The sequence below is a fragment of the Erpetoichthys calabaricus genome, chromosome 4 (assembly GCF_900747795.2).
Source record: "Erpetoichthys calabaricus chromosome 4, fErpCal1.3, whole genome shotgun sequence".
In the NCBI taxonomy this organism is placed as follows: domain Eukaryota; kingdom Metazoa; phylum Chordata; class Cladistia; order Polypteriformes; family Polypteridae; genus Erpetoichthys; species Erpetoichthys calabaricus.
In genome coordinates, this window is record NC_041397.2 from 112239848 (window position 1) to 112259384 (window position 19537).

Genomic DNA, 19537 nt, shown 5'->3' on the forward strand with positions numbered 1-19537 from the left:
GTTGTGGTGTGTGTGTGAGACAGTACCCTGCAAATGACCAATGCCCTAGCCAGAGTTGGTTCTTGTCATGTTCTGGCTCTTCAATTGAAAGTGCAGGTTCAGTAAATGGCTGAATGGCTCCTGTATCCAACTGTGTAGCTTTTGGATCTTCATCTACTCCAAGAACTAATACTTGATATAAATGTGTCAAATGAATTACATGCATCAAAAATTTAAAAATAACTGTCAAATATATACAACCAAAACTTCCAAAATAACTGTGTGAAAATGGATTTATACAAGTCATCAGATATTGGTTTGGTAGTAATTTTCATTATATACCAAGAATGGCTATAAGCTAAAAATGGTATTTCCAATTGCAGTGGCACAACAGCTGGTTGTTAGCACTGCCTGGGGTTTAATCCTGGCACAGGAGTCTTCTGTGTAGAGACAGCAGTTTCTCCTCCAGTCTCCACATGTTTTCCTCCAGATATTCAGGTTTATCTGTGTCAGATCTTATCAAAATAGCCTCTGTGATCCTTAAATACATTTAGCAGGTTCAGTAAGGGATGGATAGATTTTTTTGATTGTAGCACAAAATAAAAAGAAAGGTATGACTTCTGTGAAAATGCAAGACATTCTATTCTATTCACCTCGAGAATTTTCTTCAATAATTCTCATTGGAGTTTACAGCCTGCTTGACGTGAATGTGAATGAAGCCCAGCATAACTACTTTAGAGAACAGTCATGCAAACTCCCTGATTATAGTGATGGGTGACTTTAATAATGCAAAACTAACCATCGAGCTTCCCAGATACAAACAGCTTGTAAAATGCTCCACCAAGGACAGGAAGACTTTGGATCACTGCTACTGCTATAAAGGAAACATACTGGGGTGTACCTCCCACGCCGCTGGGTAATTCTGACCATTCTAACCATTCTGACTCTGTTATGCTACAGTTGCTACCCACTTGTAAACAAAAGCTAAAATTAGCTAAACCAGTAAAGTAATTTATTCATTCATGGACTGATGTGTTACTTGAATCATTACAAGATTGTCTAGACTGTACAGATCAGGACATTTTCAAAAATACTTGTGAAAACATTCAGGAGTTGACTGACACGGTTACTTTTTTTATCAGCTTCTGTGAAGAGGTTTACATTCCCAGCAAATAAATTGTGATTTATAACAATGGAAAGTTCACCAAAGAACTAAGGAATCTCATCAGATGAAAGAAAAAGCACATAAAGCTGGTGATAAGGATGCATACAGACTGGCCAGGAATAGGCTAAACAATGCAATCAGATATGATAAATGGAAACAAAAATAAACTGGAGCTTCAATTCTTGGCAAACAATAGCTCCTCTTCTATGGAGAAGCCTTCAGTCTTTTACTAATTACAAAAAGACATCTCCCAATGCTTACTCAGATTTATCCTTCCCTGACAAAGCTCGATTCCCTCTTCATAAACACCTTTAACCTGTCTCTTGCACAGTGTACTGAACCTGATTGCTTTAAATCTTCTATTATAGTTTCTGTTCCCACTGATTACAGACCAATTGCTCTTACTTCAGTTCTAACGAAAATATTTGAATGACTTGTTCTAACCCATCTGTTACTGCTACTGTTCTTGACCCACTTCACTTTGTGCTGGAGCACCTGGATAGTAAAGGAACATATGCCAGAATACTGTTTGTTGACTTCAGTTCAGCTTTTAACACCATTGTCCCTGAACTGTTGTTAACTTCTACAGACTTAAATGAACAAACTGGAAACAATATATTCGTGTGGGCTCCCACCTCTTTGACTGACTCCATATTAGCACAGTTGCTCCTCAACACTATAACTTTCCCCCTTACTTTATTCCTTGTATTCCTTTATTCACATGACTTTAGATCCACTGATCCTTCAGGTTAAAATCATTACGTTTGCTGATGACACCAATATTATTGGTCTAATTACTAATGGCAACAAAACACATTATAGCAAAGAGGTGTCTTGTCTTGTGTCTTGGTGTACATCCAATAATACCTCCAAAATAGTGGAAATGGTCATTGATTTTTTGCAAACAGCAGTACAACCTCTCCCCCTAGAAATGAATGATTCTGTAGTCAATATGGTGGAATCCTTCAAATTTTCTGTCACAACCATCACAAACACTCTCAGCTGGGACCATAACACTGCCTACATCTCTAAAAAAGCACAGCAGTGATTGTACTTCTTAGGCCAACTAAAGAAATTAAATATTTCCCAGCCAATTCTAGTTCAGTTTTACAAAGCCATAATTGAGAGTGTAATCACATTCTCCATTGTTGTCTGGTTTGGTTCTGCAATGGCACACTCCAAAAATAAATTATAGCGTGTTGTGAGGTCTGCTGAGAAAATAATTGGCTGTACCCTTCCATCTGTTGCAGACCTGTATACATATCGTGTCACTAACTATGTCAAAGGATCACCACAGACTCATCTCACCCTGCTTATCATTCATTCCATTAACTCCCCTCTGGTAAATGCTTCAGGTGTGGTAATTAATCAGTCCTGATGTTTTATTCACTGAATGAGAAAGGAGGCTGCAATCAGCTTCTGTACTGATCAAGAAAGCAGCTGAAAATGCGGTGCTGGACAATTACTGATCTGTCTTTAGGACAACTGTATGTGTTTTTGCTGACTGATGTGGCGGATGGCCAGGGCCCTTGTGATGGAAGGACCGGGGGGAGGGCATTTTCAGGGCAATACCTTCCCCAGAACACGAGAGGGCAACTCCCCTGGCTCAAAGCAGGGCCACGGGTTTAGAGCTTAGAAGCTCAACCCTGCTGGGGCCCGTGGCCACTGCCAGGAGGTGCTAGAACAGTTTCTGAACCCTGGGTTGCAGCACTTCCGCCACACCCGGAAGTGCTGCCGGAAGAATATTTGGGAACACCTGGAGCACTTCCAGGTGCCCTATAAAAGGGGATGCCTCATTCCATTAGAGGAACCAGAGTCAGGAGGAAGAAGACAAAGCTTGCTTGGAGAGGAGTAGAGGTGGCAGACGGAGAGAGAGAGAAGAAAGGACTGTTAATTGTACTTGCGTACTGTGCTCTGTAGTGGGACGCGATGGGAAAGTGCTGCCTCACTTAAAATAAAATGTGTGTGCTGGACAATAATTGTGTCTGCCTGTCTGTGTCGGAGTTAAGGGGGCTGTATGCTCCCCAGGTTTCACACCGTGCTTACTTATAATTTAGCTTAGTTCATTTTGCCCTGTGTCCGGTTAGTAACTGGAAGCAGCCAATGATGATAAGAAACTTTGTATAATATAAGTAATCTAATTTTGTAACTTTTACTTGTGTATAAAAAGACCTCAACTAGCAAAAAAGGGTGTGCATCTTGTTACAGAATGCTGTGTATGTTAAGCTACAGCATTCTGTGATAGGAGTGCTCCCTCTTCACAGAGAATAAATGGTATATGATTTAAATTTCCTGCATCCTGTATTCTCATAGAGGTTTTGGGTCACCTGGGGGGTGACGGTCACCATTACCACACAGGTCAATTAAAACTAAAACAAACAGACACCTCAATAGTTTCTTTCCCAGAGCCCTCTCAAACCTAGTCTGACTTCTTTGTATATTCATGCATTCTGTCACATACTGTATGAATGTGTGTGTGTGTGTGTGTGTGTAGTATATGGTCATGTATGTTTGTGTATGTGCATACACACTACACACTCACACTTTCACTCACACATCATCATTTGCATATTCCCTTTATAACTGTACTATTCTGTAAACTTGTATGAAGTTTTTCTTTTTAACTTATGTTATTTGTATGTGATGTTGTGTTCTGTCATAAGCAGCTCCATGTCTACCAAGTCAAATTCCTGTATATAAAGTACTGGCAAATAAAATTGATTCTGATTCTGAATCACTACAGGAGAACTCCATAGAAATCTACTGTGAGTAACAGACACTTACATATATACTAGCTCATGAAATACAATAATACTACAAACATTTATTATAAAATACATTATAGAAAAGAAGTTTAGAATTACATAATATTGTAATACATTCTCAAAACATACCATTATTGAAGCTGGATTCAGAATGGGAACGAGACTTTAGTCCTTCTTGTAAGTTTCCCCAAACTCCTTCCATGAAACCAGAGTTTCTCAACGGTATATGGAGCCCAACAGGGAACAGCCTGCTGAAATTAGCAGTTAAAATGTTGCTTCTTTGTTTAATTCCTGAAAATGAAGTATTTTTTGGTGCATCTTGTGAGATATCATCAGGTGTGCAACTATTTGTTGATTTCAGACTTGGGCAGTCTGGTTTCTTACTATTGGAGGAATTTTCATGAGAAGTGGACCTCTCATTTAAAGTTGATTGACTTATAGAAGACGGACGACTTTTCTGAGAAATAACAGGACTGCTTCTTGGTAGAGGAAAAAAATTAAAATCCACATCCAAATCAAAATGATCAATTCTATCAAAATTCACTAAATCTTTTAAAATAGAAGTGTAGCTGTTTTCACTGTAGCCATCATCATTCCCGCTATAGTTTTCTCCAATAATTTCCTCTTCATTAAGACTGGAACGTCTGCTCAAGATAGGAACATTTTGGGAGACAGCCTTCTCTGTTATGGGGAGGTCTTTCACTTCACGTGATGTTTCTAAGACTGACATCAGTATCTCTCTTATTACTGCTGGGCTGACTGAATCCCTCCCTAAGCATGCACAGTGTCCAATCACAGCTGGCTTTGAGTATTCACCTAAAAAGCCAAAGAAAACAATAAAGCTTTTTAGCATTGTTGGTTGTTTGAAGATGTAGATATCTATCATTTCATATGATATCAAGCAGAAACCAGACTACATAAAAAAAATCAATTCTCATTCAACGTTTCTTGTGCTATTCCCCCTTAACTGGCATTATTGTAGAAGCATATGTTGAAGCATTTGCCTTAGTCTTGTAATTGACTTCTCTTTCTCTATTTAGAAAACTTTGACAGATTCTAAAATGTATTAATATCTTCATCTTTTTATGTATAGACCAGAAATCTGTTTCAGGCAACGTTAATGATATATATTAAAGGTACATTTTTAAGAGGTAAAGTATACCCATTTATATTTATAAGGCTTGGTACTGACTTAATTTACTTTGTAAATAAAGCCAATGTGCATGAAAACCTAACCTTCAAACTAAACACCCAACCAATTCACCCAAGGAACAATATTTCAATTTAAAATAATAAAGCTATAACTTGACATGATTACCAAACATTACAAAGTTAACTTATACACACCAGTACACTGCCTACACCTAACACAGTAACAATAAATTCATTACAGTTATTTGAGAGATGACTATATGATAAAAACCATACTTTGCTGCAGGAACATTTAGCTTATACTAGTATTTTACCTCATTTGTTTTATTTATCTTAACTTAAATGTTTCTATTCATTCTATAATCTACTTATCCGATTCAGGCTTTGAGAAATGCCATTCTATCCCATTACCATTGTCTGCAAAGCAGAATTCATTTCTTATAAAATGATTATTACCAAGTGATTCATTTTCTCTACTGTACCTGTTTATTAACGCTGAGGTCCTTAATACAAAATATATCTGAGAACAAGGTTAGTAAGTTCTTTTTATGGGGATGGAGATGGTTTGGAGTTGTGATAAACCATAGCATGATGCTGGCAGAAGTTAAAAAGCAGATGTAGAAAAAGCCTAAGGTAATACTGTTCAAGTGGCTTAGATGGAGTTTAAATTTCTTCCATTTACTGTATGTAACTGCTATGGAAAACAAGTTCAAATGGCTAGTCCGTTTAATTTTATTTATATATAGATTTTTACAATAGAAAGGCTCTGGTCCCATTTACACTCCAAAACTGGAGGGATGCAGACAGCTACATATGCAGTTGCACTCTGAGGATGTGCAACCCAGTTCTGGATATAGTATATTTGACTCATGCTAACTGTCTTTCAAAATGGCAACCTCCTTAAAACAATCAGAATATCCAGGCAATTTCTCACCATTAATTCATGAACATTTGGATGTCTTTGTGTGCTTTTAATGTAGGTATGTAGCAGTGCATCTAGATCCAAATCACCTGACACAACTGCTACTCGAATGAGTCCATATTTTCTCATCTAGTGCATGTACAGTCAACACGCATGGGACCACAAAGGACAATGCAGACTTCGTCTGTTCAGTCAGACTCCAGGGTGAGGTAATAATTTTATTTCTGTGATATCATTTTCTTTTATTACATTTTGTTCTTTCTTTGTTGTCCCACTTTTTCATGTATTTTAAGAAAAACGAAATGCACATATCTTAATGTACTAATACTCTTTGTTGCCAGTAGAGGACTTGTATATTACATTCAACACAGTACCAATGATAATTAAACATGACTTTCATTTTTTGAATGACATAAATCATTTAATGATGAGTATTTCATTTTTAAGAATATTTATACTAATCAATTTATATTCTGATGGATTTACAATGAAGTTTTACTTTTTAGGGAAAACCTATCCTCACCATTTCATTCTTAAGAAATACCACAAGGGGAGAAATAAAAGTAATACTTTTCTACAAATGCTATTATAACTTGTACTATAGAGCTTAAACAATGAAGAACACCACTGCTACAAATTTCCACCATTAAAATTTTCTTTACTGATTTGGCCTTAAAGCAATTGTTCAATATTTTTTTGACTGTACAATTTTATATACAGTATTCTAATACTGCACCAACAAAATTAGTTTTAATATTATTTATTTATTTATTAATAAATCAGATTAGAAATAACTTTATTTTCTTATTTGTGAAAAAAACAAAATGAGCAAGCAAAAAACAAATACTTTGCACACAGTAAATGATCCAATACCGTATAATACATTTTAGGGTTAATTTTCCACATTTACCTGATAAAACAGAAGTGAGGGAATTATGACTGATGCAGAACGCTTTCTTTATGAAAATTCCAGTGGATTCATTGGAACACCCAGTCTGAGGAACAGGTAAAATATGGTTGCACCTGCCAATCTAAAAAAATTAAAGTTTATCACTAAAGATGGAAACTGTCCACTTCACAGATAAAGTGATATGCATGTTTCAGATCAGGGGTTGACAATCTTTTTGATATGACATGCCAGTTTTAATTTTTCTTGTTAATCAGTATGTCATACCAAATCAGCATTAGGGTTAATATTAAACTGTGACACCACATATATACAATACATCTGTAATTTTACAGGCAAAGTGCAAAGCAACAACATATTTAAGAAACATTTTTCTCTCACAATCAGGTTGTTGTAATCACTTTTAAAATTACCAAGCTCCCACTAATGTTGTTCATCAGCAATTAACAAATATTTGTCGTTTTATTATCCCATAAGGTTTAAAAATTATAGGCACAGTTGCTATTTCATCATAGTGCTTTCAATAATATTTCCTTTTCCTCATTTATAAAATATTGGAATGGCAGCAAATATTAAAATGGAGACTTAATAAGATAACAAACAGGAATGTAAACACTATAAGAACATACCTCCATTATGCAAAGCCATACAAGTATGTGCTACTTAGGGTTGTAAAATTAGCCAAAATTAGGCACCTTACATTCCACACATGCTTCAGAGTGGTCAGTTCTCAAACGTTTGTGAGAGGGGCTGAGCATGCTCTTCATGAACAAGAATATATGTTCACAGAGGCATGTTGATCCAAAGACTGCCAGTAAATCCAATAAATGCAATGTTCCTGAGACTGCTAAATTTCACCTGTATTGATGTTAAAATATAGGTTCCGTGATCTTTCAATACTGTAGTTTCCAGGGGCCTCATGCATAACGGCGTGCATAGAATTCACACTAAAACATGGCGTAACAACAAAAGCGGAAATGTTTGTACGCACAAAAAAATCCAGATGCATAAATCTGTGCTTTGCCAACTTCCATGTTCTTCCACTCCATAAATCCCGGTCAGCGTGAAAAGTAACGCACATGCACATACCTGCTGCCCCACCCCAACTCCTCCCAGAATTACGCCTCTTTGAATAAATGCAAATCAATATAAATAGCCCTTAAGCTCAACGTTCTGTGAAAAGGCAATGGCAAAAGCACAGGTGGAAATAGAAGAATTGCAGCGAATACCTAGTGGAGGCAAGGTAAAACGTACTAATTGTTGGTTTAAACAGTGGTATAAACAACAAAAGGAAGTTGATCAAGTGACATAGAGCGTCGGAGAAACTCGAAAGCTCAAGTTCACAAAGTCGCACAGTGCCGAGATTGTCAGATATCAAAGTCGCCGTGAAAAGGCAAGTCGTAGCCCACCGTCTCAGTGTCATATGAAATCTTCTTAGGGTACAGAGAAAAAAAAAATAGGCACACAGTGGGAAAAAAGTACGAAATGTCAACTTTAATCTCGAAATTTCCACTTTAATCACTTAGTTTATTTTGTCATTAAAGTAGAACATCATCAACTTCATCTTAAAATCATTTAATTTACTAGTTTCTCAAATCGTAACCAAAGTAGCATGTTAAATGCTTTGTTTTGTATTTGATCTTCTATGTGATCTATGTGAGTGAATCACTACGTGCTTCTTAAATGGGCTCTCTCTTCCTCCGACAAGACACAGAATCCATTACATTCGTAACATTACAGCTCTAAAATATAAAATACTGAGATGTATACTTGACATCATTTTCATGATGATAGGAGTTATAGCATGTTATTAAATATGGGAACACAGTGGCACAGTCATTGTTCATGCCTCACGCAAGATACTCAATGCACCATGTGCGACCTTCAATGAAATAATTTATTGCAGTATTACTGTCTCTTTCAAACATACTAACCCCCAATTTCTGTTCTTACTTTTCTTTCTCCAAATACCCAATCGCCACACAATCAGCTCTGTAATAGACGTTAAGCCATCTGTAAGCTTAGAATGCCGATTCTTCAAAAGTTTTAAGGAACATTGAAATATCTTCATACTACATGTTTAATTATTCTATCCTTCCAGTGTCGTGCCAGCCCCAGCAAGAATACAGCACGAGGCAAGAACAATCCGTGAACAGAGTACCAGCTCCTTGCTAGAGCTGCAACACTATGTCCTCATATGTTTAATTATTAACAATATAGATTATTTAAATGAAGTTAAAGTTTTATCTGTATAATATAATAAACATATTTTGCTGCATTTCATCTTAAAAATGATATCATCATCATATGTAAACACGTGCTTTATAAAGTGGCTCAGGTAGTGCAATAACTATATCACAAGTTTACAGTGAGGTGATTGTACTAACAAGTACAAACAGTTCTACAAGGACTGTTTCAAGGAACACTTGATGGACTGATTGAGTGCCTTTATAGTTCCTGGGATGAAACTGTTTCTGAACCACGATGTCCCTACAGGAAAGTCTCTGAAGCATTTGCCATGTGAGAGCAGTTTAATAGACAGCATGGCTGAGGCAGCATGTTCTTGATACTGTATACCGATAATTCTCTTTCCAATCCGCTGCTGTAGAGCTGCGATTCCCCACTCAGATACAGTGATATAAATACTCCGAGTGGTGTAGTGAGAGTAATATGGAAAAAGATGATTCGCTGTGGCAAACACTAATGGGAGCAGCTGAAAGAAGAAGAGAGAGTAACAATGCTAAAGCAGCTATGGTATTTAGAATAGTTTGACCATTCTGTGGACCATTATATTGTTACAGATTAATTACAATCAGATGCATTAAACTAATAAACAATATGTGGTTAATTTCAGTGTATTTAGAAAGCCACGTCAGGGATGTGGATCTGAAAAAGAAAGGGAAACCACACTGGAAGAGTAGCACTGCTCTGATGCTGGGTGCCACCAGTTTGCAAAACAGAGTGGAGAACTTGCGTACACCAGGGTTTTAGCTAGCATGAAAATGTGCGTGGCTTTACGCCAAGTTTAGGTTTTATATATCGCAATTTGAGCGTGGAAATGGGCTTACGCAACATTTTTGTGCGTACGCACCGTTTGTACATGAGGCCCCATGTGTTTGTCACCTAGAGTGTTGAACACTTCAGCTCAATCGTCTACATTACTGTGTCCTGTGTATCCAGCCAGTCCAACTATCAGAGATAAATGTCTATCAAAGCTATCTGGTTCAATCAACAAGAGAACAAGGGTTCATAATTCTGAAAACCCATAAGATCATCTTTGGTGTTTTCTTTCCACTATACTTTATATTGCCATAACTTTGGTAGTGATTAATCTGTTCATAGCACTGTATCTTTGAACTTAAGTGAACTTTTTAAGAAATTCTACTGGCTTTTCTATTTTTGGTGCTGATAAGACGTGTGTGTCATGCAATGTGGCTTTTATTATTCTACTTCCAATCTGTTACTTCAGTTTTGCAATCTGAATTAATTGCTTTTAGAAGTTTTCATCAAACATATGACAGTTCTTCTACCATAAGCAGATTTTTTTTCTCAAATGGCTTAGTTGTGTCCAACGGTGTTTTCTTCTGTTCCAATGCAGTGTATTCCATGTTGTTGATTTTGCTATATCAGTTAGTTTCATTTATTGTATGTAAATACAACACATGCAAAGGTCTGTTATTGTGTATTCTAATGGCAACAATTTTTTCTTTCCAAATTATTTGCTTTTTTAGTAGTGCTGGGCGGTATACCGGTTCATACCAAAAACCGTTTTTTATTTTTGTTATGATATGGATTTTTCTTATACCGCAACACCGGTTTAAATAACCTAAACAACGTTCGGAATGTGGCGCAGCGGGAAACTGTTTAAGGGGGGACCTTTTTCACTGCTGCACCACTAAACATGCATGTAACGGAGTACATGCGTTAGTGGAGGTATTGAACGGTGAAAATGGACAGAGAACATTCTGAAACTGAAGCTGTAGCAGACGATAAAGTTGAACATGATGACAAAGAAGAACTTTTGCTGAAAAAAGGAGCTGTGTCTGTTGTCTGGAGATACTTTAGTTTTAAAAGGTCGGATGTGGACCATTATGTTCAAATGTGTGAATACTGTTTCTATACTACTGGATAATACTGCAAGCCAAGTTGTAGTTGTTTAATTTTTTTTCAATACTGTGTAATGTACCTGGGTACTGTGTAATAGTGTGACGAGATGTTGAATTTATTCTTGATATTTCCACTTTAATCTCGACGCTTATGACGAGAATAAAGTCGACATGTTGACTTTATTCTCGACATTTCTACTTTATTCTCGCTGTTTATGTCAAGATTAAAGTCGACATGTTGACTTTATTCTCGTAATTTGTCACTAAAGTAGAACATTGTGCCTAGTGTGTGCTGGGTGTGTGTGTTTGTGTGTGTATGTGCCCTGCAGTGGGCTGGTGCCCTGCCCGGGGTTTATTTCCTGCCTTGCGCCCTGTGTTGGCTGGGATTGGCTCCAGCAAACCTCTGTGACCCTGTAGTTAGGATATAGCGGGTTGGATAATGGATGGATGGATAGATAATGGATGGATAGATTGTAAACTAAACTTCATCTTAAAATGAATATTTAATTTACTAGATTTTCTCAAACCCCATCATAAGTTAATGTAGCACGTTAAATACTTTATATTAAGTATTCCCCGAGCCATATTAATTACTACGTGCTTCTTAAACTGACTTCCTCTTGCACTTAGAGGAGGCACAGGCAGCGATCATCACACAGAATACATTAATTTCATGATATTCCTGCTCCGTGAACATTTAGAATGCTAAGATAAATACTTGATATCATTTTCATGATGAAATGCATTAAAGCATGTATTAATCATGCGGGGGCACGGCTGCATGGAGGCTGCACTGCTGCCTTGAAGCAAGGGGGTCCCGGGTGTTGCCTGCCTTGAATTTGCATGTTTTTTCTGGTGGGTTTACTCAGCGTGCTTCAGTTTCCTTTCAAAGTCATGTAGGATGTGGGGTTTTGTTATGCTATATTGGCCCTGCTAGATTCACCCTGTGATGTGCTGGCGCCCTGTTCAGGATTTGCTCCTGCCTCGCACACAATGCTTGCTGGGATGGGTGCAACCCTGAATGGAAGGCATAATTAAACATGTATAACGAAGATTTCTGAACACTCCGTGGTCTAAGTTTATAACTAGTTTTAATTTCACTAAGACGTTTATCGTGTGGTGATTGGTTATGTGGAGAAAGGAAAAGGAAAGATAGGAACTGGGGTTTGGTACATCAGACAGAGACAGCACGCATGCAATAAAGAAAGCCCACTCAGAAGAACATCCATTGAATTCTGTGTTCGTGTCTCCAACAAATATTTAAGTTAAACCTGTGCGATACCCATTCATACATCCAGTTTTTTGGAGTCTTGTCACACCTGTCATAAAGTTCTCTACACTGAATGTACACCTGGGGACCACTTAATGCGAGGGAGCAGCACTACTGCCACACTACCGTGCATGTTTAATACCTGCTTTAATGCATTGCATCATGAAAATGATATCAAGTATTTATCTTACAATTCTAAATTTTCAGAGAGCAGGGATATCATGAAGTGAATGTATTCTGCCTGATCGCTGCCTGCGCCTCCTCTTAGTGCAAGAGGAAGTCCGTTTAAGAAGCACATAGCGATTAACAACTGGGTCAGGGAACACTTAATACAAAGCATTTAATGTGCTACATTAACTTATGATGGAGTTTGAGAAAATTTAGTAAATTAAACATTGATTTTAGGATGAAGTTTAGTTTACGACATTTGAAGTTTAGTTTACGACATTCTATTTTAATGACAAAATAAACTATGAAAATAAAGTGGAAATGTCAACTTTAACCTCGACATAAGCGTCGAGATTAAAGTCAACATGTCGACTTTATTCTCGACATATAGTATTTTTTTATCTTCACTGTGTCTGTATTTTTTTTTCTTCACCACGGCCCTAATAAGCTTCCGTAGGGCTATACCACAAATAGCATTATAAATGCAAATTTATTATTTATGTATATAGCTTAGCTTAAAGCAAGGTCCATATTAATGCAGTTTGCCTTAATGATGGTTCATGAAGTTGGTAAAGATATCATCACCAAGTTGCACTTGTTTTATTTTATTTTATTTTTATTTGGTGAATACTGTGTAATGCACCTGGGCTTGAAGTCTTGAAATAATAGTATTATTACTGGAAGTTGCACTATTATTTATTTTATTGTTATTATTTATTAGTTTAAATATTATGCAGCTTAATGATGGTAAAGTTGTTTAAAAAGTCACTTTAACATGTCAGTGAACAGAGATTGTTAACATTAACAGAAAGTGTATTTGGTTTACAAAAAATATTTACTATTTATTCCTTTTCTAAGACATGATCAGTGCAATACAACTTTTGACAAGCACCTCTGGATATTTTACTAAGTCTAAATACCTCTTTGGATGTAAAATATGTTGTCAAAATTATAGTTTAAGTTGTCTGCAAAATTTGTGCAATAAAAAGGCTCTATATTTTGACTGCATCTGTCATGCAATGTGATTCCTTCTCTTCATTCGTGTCACTCCCTTGAAAACTATCAGTTTATGGGGCCATGCAAACCTGTATTAATACTTGGGTGCACATTAAAATTATTTTTTTGTACAATGTACAATTCTTATGACAGTGGAATTGGTTATTCTTAGCCAGTCTACTGCAATAACTGCAGTGGAAAATGTGATTAATATCCACTCATGCATGGGATAAAAATACCATTGAATACCATGCAACCGGTATAATTTTGAAAAATACCATGATATAGAATTTTGGTCATACCCCCCAGCACAAATAGACAGCTTTCAGTTGTCATTCTGATTTAGGTCTACTGACATGAAGGACAGGTATCAAAGTTAAAAAACAAATGCCTCATTCAGAAATACTAATTTACAGGTCTACTATATGTTAAAAATCGGTGCAACAGGAAATACAAGAGTAAGAAATGTCTGGTAGGTAATTTTTTATGCAGGAATACTAAGGTCAAATTCTGCAGTGTTACCTGATACCAATAATTTAATTGTAAATCAAAATTGCTTACATATCTAGCAAAACAGCAATTCTGACTTAAATTTCCAAATAATTATTGAAAGCACTGCATAAACTTTACAGATTAGAGTAATTTTGCATTGATGCTTCAAAAAACAAAACACTGACATCAGCATCATGAGTTAGTAACAGTTCCAGTTTTGTGTGCAAGCTATGACAGGTTCCTCATAGTTTGCACTTTTTTGAAATACAACAAACTCCGTCACCGAAAGACTTAAAAAAAAAAATGACAGCATTTTTGCTTACTTGTTCAAAATAAATGTTAGCAATGCATTTTATGTGTGACACAGAGATGCACAGTGATGCAGGGGTAAGGGCTGTTTCCCCTCAGCTCTTGGCAACTAGTTTCAAATTAGTAACTCTCTTGAGTGGAATTTGCATGTTCTATCTACATCTGCATGGGTTTTATCTGAGTACTCCTGTTATCCTCCTGCATCCAAAGATATGTATTTGAGATTAATGGTCAACTAAAAATTGTCATGGTGTTAGTGAGAGTGTGTCTATATAAGTGAGTGTGTCCTACAGTGTATTGGTGACATACATCTAATGAGACAATGATAAGTAGTGAATGGACACATAAGAGTTGAAAACATTATATGAACATATATGAATCCATAGAGAATTCTAAGAGTAAGGAGTTAACAGGTATATTTATAAATTAATTAATTCTTAAGTTACTGATAAAATAACAAATGAAGGGTGAAATTGATTCATAGGATGCTTTCAGAAATTCTTCATTTACTGTAACAACAATAAGAAACGTGGGATATACAGTATCTTCTCTAAATTCACTTTATCCATTAGAGGTCACAGGCAATAAAGTCTAGAAATCCACAAAGGGAGAAGATGAGTCATGTATCTTAAAATAGAAAAAAAGAGGAATCAAAGGCAACATATAGCAAATGAGGAAGAGAGATAAGATACAGTACCAAGATAAGATAAGATACCAGCAGACAACGCACAGGATATAAGGTGTGCTGAGGCTAACCAGTTACAAGACATCCAACTGTATTTAGCTCTAAAAAAGAACAGAAGGCTTTAAGATCACTACAAAATGAGGCAAAATTCAGCAAAATAACAACAGCATTTTATTACAGCAGATGACAAGGGGGGCACAACAATTGTAGTAGACAAAGAACAGTATGTCACTGCAATTGAAGAAATGCTCTCTGACACCACTACTTACGAGCACCTATGCAGCGATCCAGCAAAAACCACCATGAACAGGATTAACACCACTGTGAATAAGCTCTGTAATAGCAACTGCTTAAACTTTTTATAAAATTAAATCCAATGATGCAAAGTGCCCGGAATTCTGTGGCCTCCCGAAAATCCATAAAACCCCTTTAAAATTCAGACCTGTGGTCATCCTAACAGGTGGGCCAACATATAACTTACCTAAAGGACTTTTTCAAATGCTCAAACATTTAACATATGATTCAGATTATTCCGTTAATAGCTATCGTTAATGATGAAATCATGATCTCGTTTTGATGTCATGTCACTCTATACCATGATTCCAATTCGTCTTGCCACAGAAACTTTACAAACAAAAACAAAACAACTACCTCACCATAATGAAATGAACAAAGCTGGCCATGAAGGACATAATGTATTTAATATCACTTTGCCAGAAACTTCACGTCTATTTTAATGGAAAATACTATAGACAGAAAGAAGGCATGCCAATGGGATTTCCATTATCAGGACTCTTAGGCGAGCTGGTTATGCAGCAATTTGAAAGTATGTCTCCAACTTAGTTCACACCTAAACTTTGGATATGCTACATCAACAACACATTCATCATATTAAAAAGTGATCAGCTGAATGAATTCCAAGGCCACATCAACTCAATATTCTCTGCAATCCAGAGAAATGAACCAACACATCAATTTTCTGGAGACATCTCAATTGAAAGAAGTAGAGATGCCACTTTGATTACGAGAAATGTTATGCAGACAAAATATTACATTTTTCTAGCAATCATCCCTCATCGCATAAACGGAGTTGTGTTAAGATATTGTTCAGAAGGATTTACACCCATTGTAATACAAAGGAAACAAAAAAGAATGAAAGACACTATCTTTTTAATCTGTTGACATCAATCAGCTACTCCAAGACATTTATCAAACTGTGCTTACATAGAAGATGCCACAGACTCCAACCTGAGCCCCAATTCCACCTGGCACAGTCTTCCTTATCATTGTGGTGTATCAGAAAGTACAGCGCACATCCTCTCTTGATCAGACTTCAAAATAGCACATAAACTAGCAAACACTCTGCAAACAGTTGTTTTTAATGCGAAAAGCAAGAAATCGGCTGCAGAGACAAGGAATGCAGTATTCAGTATGCCATGCATTGTATGCCCTGCTGTATACTTAGAATAAATATCTAAAACATTTGCAACACGTATACAAAGGCATCGCATAGCTGTCAGAAGGAAAGACCCATGGTCTCTGATATATGCACATGCAAGTTCAACCGGACACACATTTAACTGTGACACGGTGCGAGTAAAAGTCAAGGCTAATACTAAAAGTGCCAGAGAGCTGACTGAATCGTGGCTATCAAATGAAAACGCCATCAACAGACACTTGGACATGAACCCAGCATGTGTACACTTAAAAGGAAGAACATCCACATATTAATTAAAACTTTATGACCAACACCCCCTGAAAAAACACTTCCTCATTTGATATATATTGCATTTTATTCCTCTACGTCTAATCATTTTCCTCTGATGATGACTCCTGGTAGGGGTTGAAAGCTTAGGAATACAAAACTATTTTAAGATACATGACTCATCTGTATAGTATATTCTCACAAATAATAAAAATACTGAGTACATCCTCACTCACCAACAACAGGCCAGCTTAGAGGTGGTAGCTAACCTAACATGCCCATGTTTGTAATGTGTGAAGACAGTGGTAAGTAAGTCACTATGACAAGAAAAAGAATGTACAGTAATCAAAAAAAAAGTTATACTCAGAAGCAGTGGTTTAATTTGGATTGAACACAGACTGCTGTGAACATTATAGCCATGAATGCAAACGAGTGGGTTTACTAGTTTATAACAAGAATGCCACTGTTATTGGCAGTAATGGCAGCAAGCAGGGTTGGATCATGGTAAGCTCAGCACTCTTTTACTGTAAACTAAGTGCCTTACTGCTGTGTGAATTTGAAAAGACTGAATAGTCAACCAGAAATATCTTTGCATGCTTATATATAGGTGTATGGGATCATTATTGTCACATGAACACCGTATTTTGGCTATGGGGTACTATATGTAGGAAGAAGCTGCTACCAATTGTTGCAAGAAGGCACTTGTACCTGCTGGAAATGATGTTGGAAGACCAGAGAAGAACCAACACAAATTTTCCTGGCTCCTTCCGTAATCAACAAAGATGCCTCCAACTATCCAACTATGGGCCAACAGCTCTCAGAGCTATGAACTTCATTCAAATTGTCTATTACAATGTTAACTAATCATTCATTACTTCTGACTGAATTTGAACTGGTGTTAAGCTGAGACACACTTACATTGTTATATGCAATTACTGCTCTGAGGTAAGGTAAGAGTTGGAAAAATAATATTTGGCTCATTATGCAATCTGTCCAATATTTTCAGAGAAAATACCACCACAAGTGCCATGATGTAAAGAATTCTTGTCAATTATAGTCAGGGTGCACACTATAGGAGTAGTGTGTAGTTATTTGCTGTGGAGTTCCTTTCTTCCATCCAATGTCTTTTTATATAAGAAATGACTGGTGCCATTTTTAAATATCCATGTGTCATTGAATATCTCTGAGTAATGTCTATGTGATGACAGCACCACTCCCTGTCTATGACAGTGCATTAATGATACTCTGTTATATTAACTAGAGTCTATGACCCACATTACATTTTCCATTGATATCCTGGCAAAGTAGCTACAGACTTTTTGAGTTGAATACTTAGAGCAACTTCTGCATGTAGCCTTTTTAATACATTGTTCAATTCATCTGGTTTTGCACTCATCTCTTAATCATGTGCCAACTGCTAAGTAATCAAATTTTCATGCCAATTAGACCACTGCTTCAGGGTATGCCTATGTTTTGCCACACAGAGTTTGTGTCAAAAAAAATACAAAAAAGCAAGGACTTATTTTTTAAACTTTACTGGACCAATGGCTGGTTATAGGGATTCATTTTATGTAAGCTTCCCTCCCTTAAATTTATGTATGTTTCTTCTCTTCCATTCTTTCTTTCTCCAATCGTATTATCAATCTCACTTATGAATGAAACTCTAGCCACTCTCAAAGCAGCTTATTCTTAAACTGAAAACATTAAACACTTCTTTAATTTCTTTTACAGGTAAAAAGTTCAATAGCCTGCAGATTAGACATGTTTTCCCTGACACACCACTGTATGATGCCAAGGCTGCCTACCTTTAACAAGTAGCAAAAATAATTTTATCAGTACTAAACATGGATCTTACATACATATGTACTGTGTTATTGCTCTAAAGTGATGCATACAACAATAAGCAACATGCACTTAAAGTTGATCCACAATCAGGGATTCACATTTTAAAACATGAGTGCAAAAATCAGATCAATGTTTTTGTGGGTCCAGTTGTTGTCTTGTGGTTTGCACACAGTATTCTAGGTTCAGTCCAAAGATGAAGTAACACTGGAACTGTTCTTAAAGCACTGTAACAGTTTCTCTATTCTGATTTCTGGCAGTCTTTCAAACTGCTACCTATTATTGCTTCTTTTTCAAGGTTTCAAAAAATGGAGTCCCTCACTGGTAGCCTAAATTTGTCTCTGAAGATCACCAATCAACTGATCTGTATTTGTCACAGCATAGGTACAGTTTGGTAGGTTTGCTCCTTTTGGTTTGCATTTAAACATTTGACAATGGAGCAAACCATGCATTTCACCAAACTTTATGACCTGGTGATTGTCAGCAGTTTATCTTTTCAGCAACACACTATAGCAAAGTTGTGGATTGTTTTCCATTCATGACAGCGTCCGAAAAAACTGAGAACTTTTAGATCATTCATCTTCAATACCACACCTAGAAGGCTACAACTATTATAGGTTTTTCTATAAACAATTTCATAATTAAAAGTTAATTCTTGCAGTTAACAGAGCATTTTGTTTATGATATTTAGATGCCTACCTTTGCAATCTCAGAAATACCCAATAGAGCAATTTAGTTACCTGGTAAACTAAAGGATAAATGAACATTTAATCTGTAAATTTGAGATAAAATGCACCTAAAAGACAAAAACTGTAATAAACAAATTCATACTACAAATATATTTTATAACTAGCCTAATACCCACACCATTATTAACAAAATCAACATTAAATTCAAGCATTTCTCAAGCTAATTTCGTATACCCAGTCCAGCATGGGCTGCATTGTCAGTCCTTGGATATTCACAGCATATTTTTAACAAATGTATTTTAACAATATTTCTTCTCTCCATTTATAGATTCTCTTTATTTAAAATATTTTTTTTTAAAAAATACATTACAATATTTTTTTAAAA

At 36.3% G+C, this 19537-nt stretch overlaps 1 protein-coding gene across 3 annotated transcripts in view; it reads right to left on the reverse strand.

The window, feature by feature from the left end:
• The window catches only part of rubcnl (rubicon like autophagy enhancer), a 96040-nt gene that overhangs the window by 36955 nt on the left and 39548 nt on the right, over positions 1 to 19537 (reverse strand). For all 3 annotated transcript variants that reach the window (XM_051927320.1, XM_028799687.2, XM_051927321.1), the window contains exons 3-4: positions 6894 to 7014; positions 4039 to 4725 (exon numbers count right to left, since the gene is read on the reverse strand). In XM_051927320.1, the coding sequence (XP_051783280.1) occupies positions 4039 to 4725; positions 6894 to 7014 (808 nt within the window). The remainder of the gene's footprint in view (positions 1 to 4038; positions 4726 to 6893; positions 7015 to 19537) is intronic.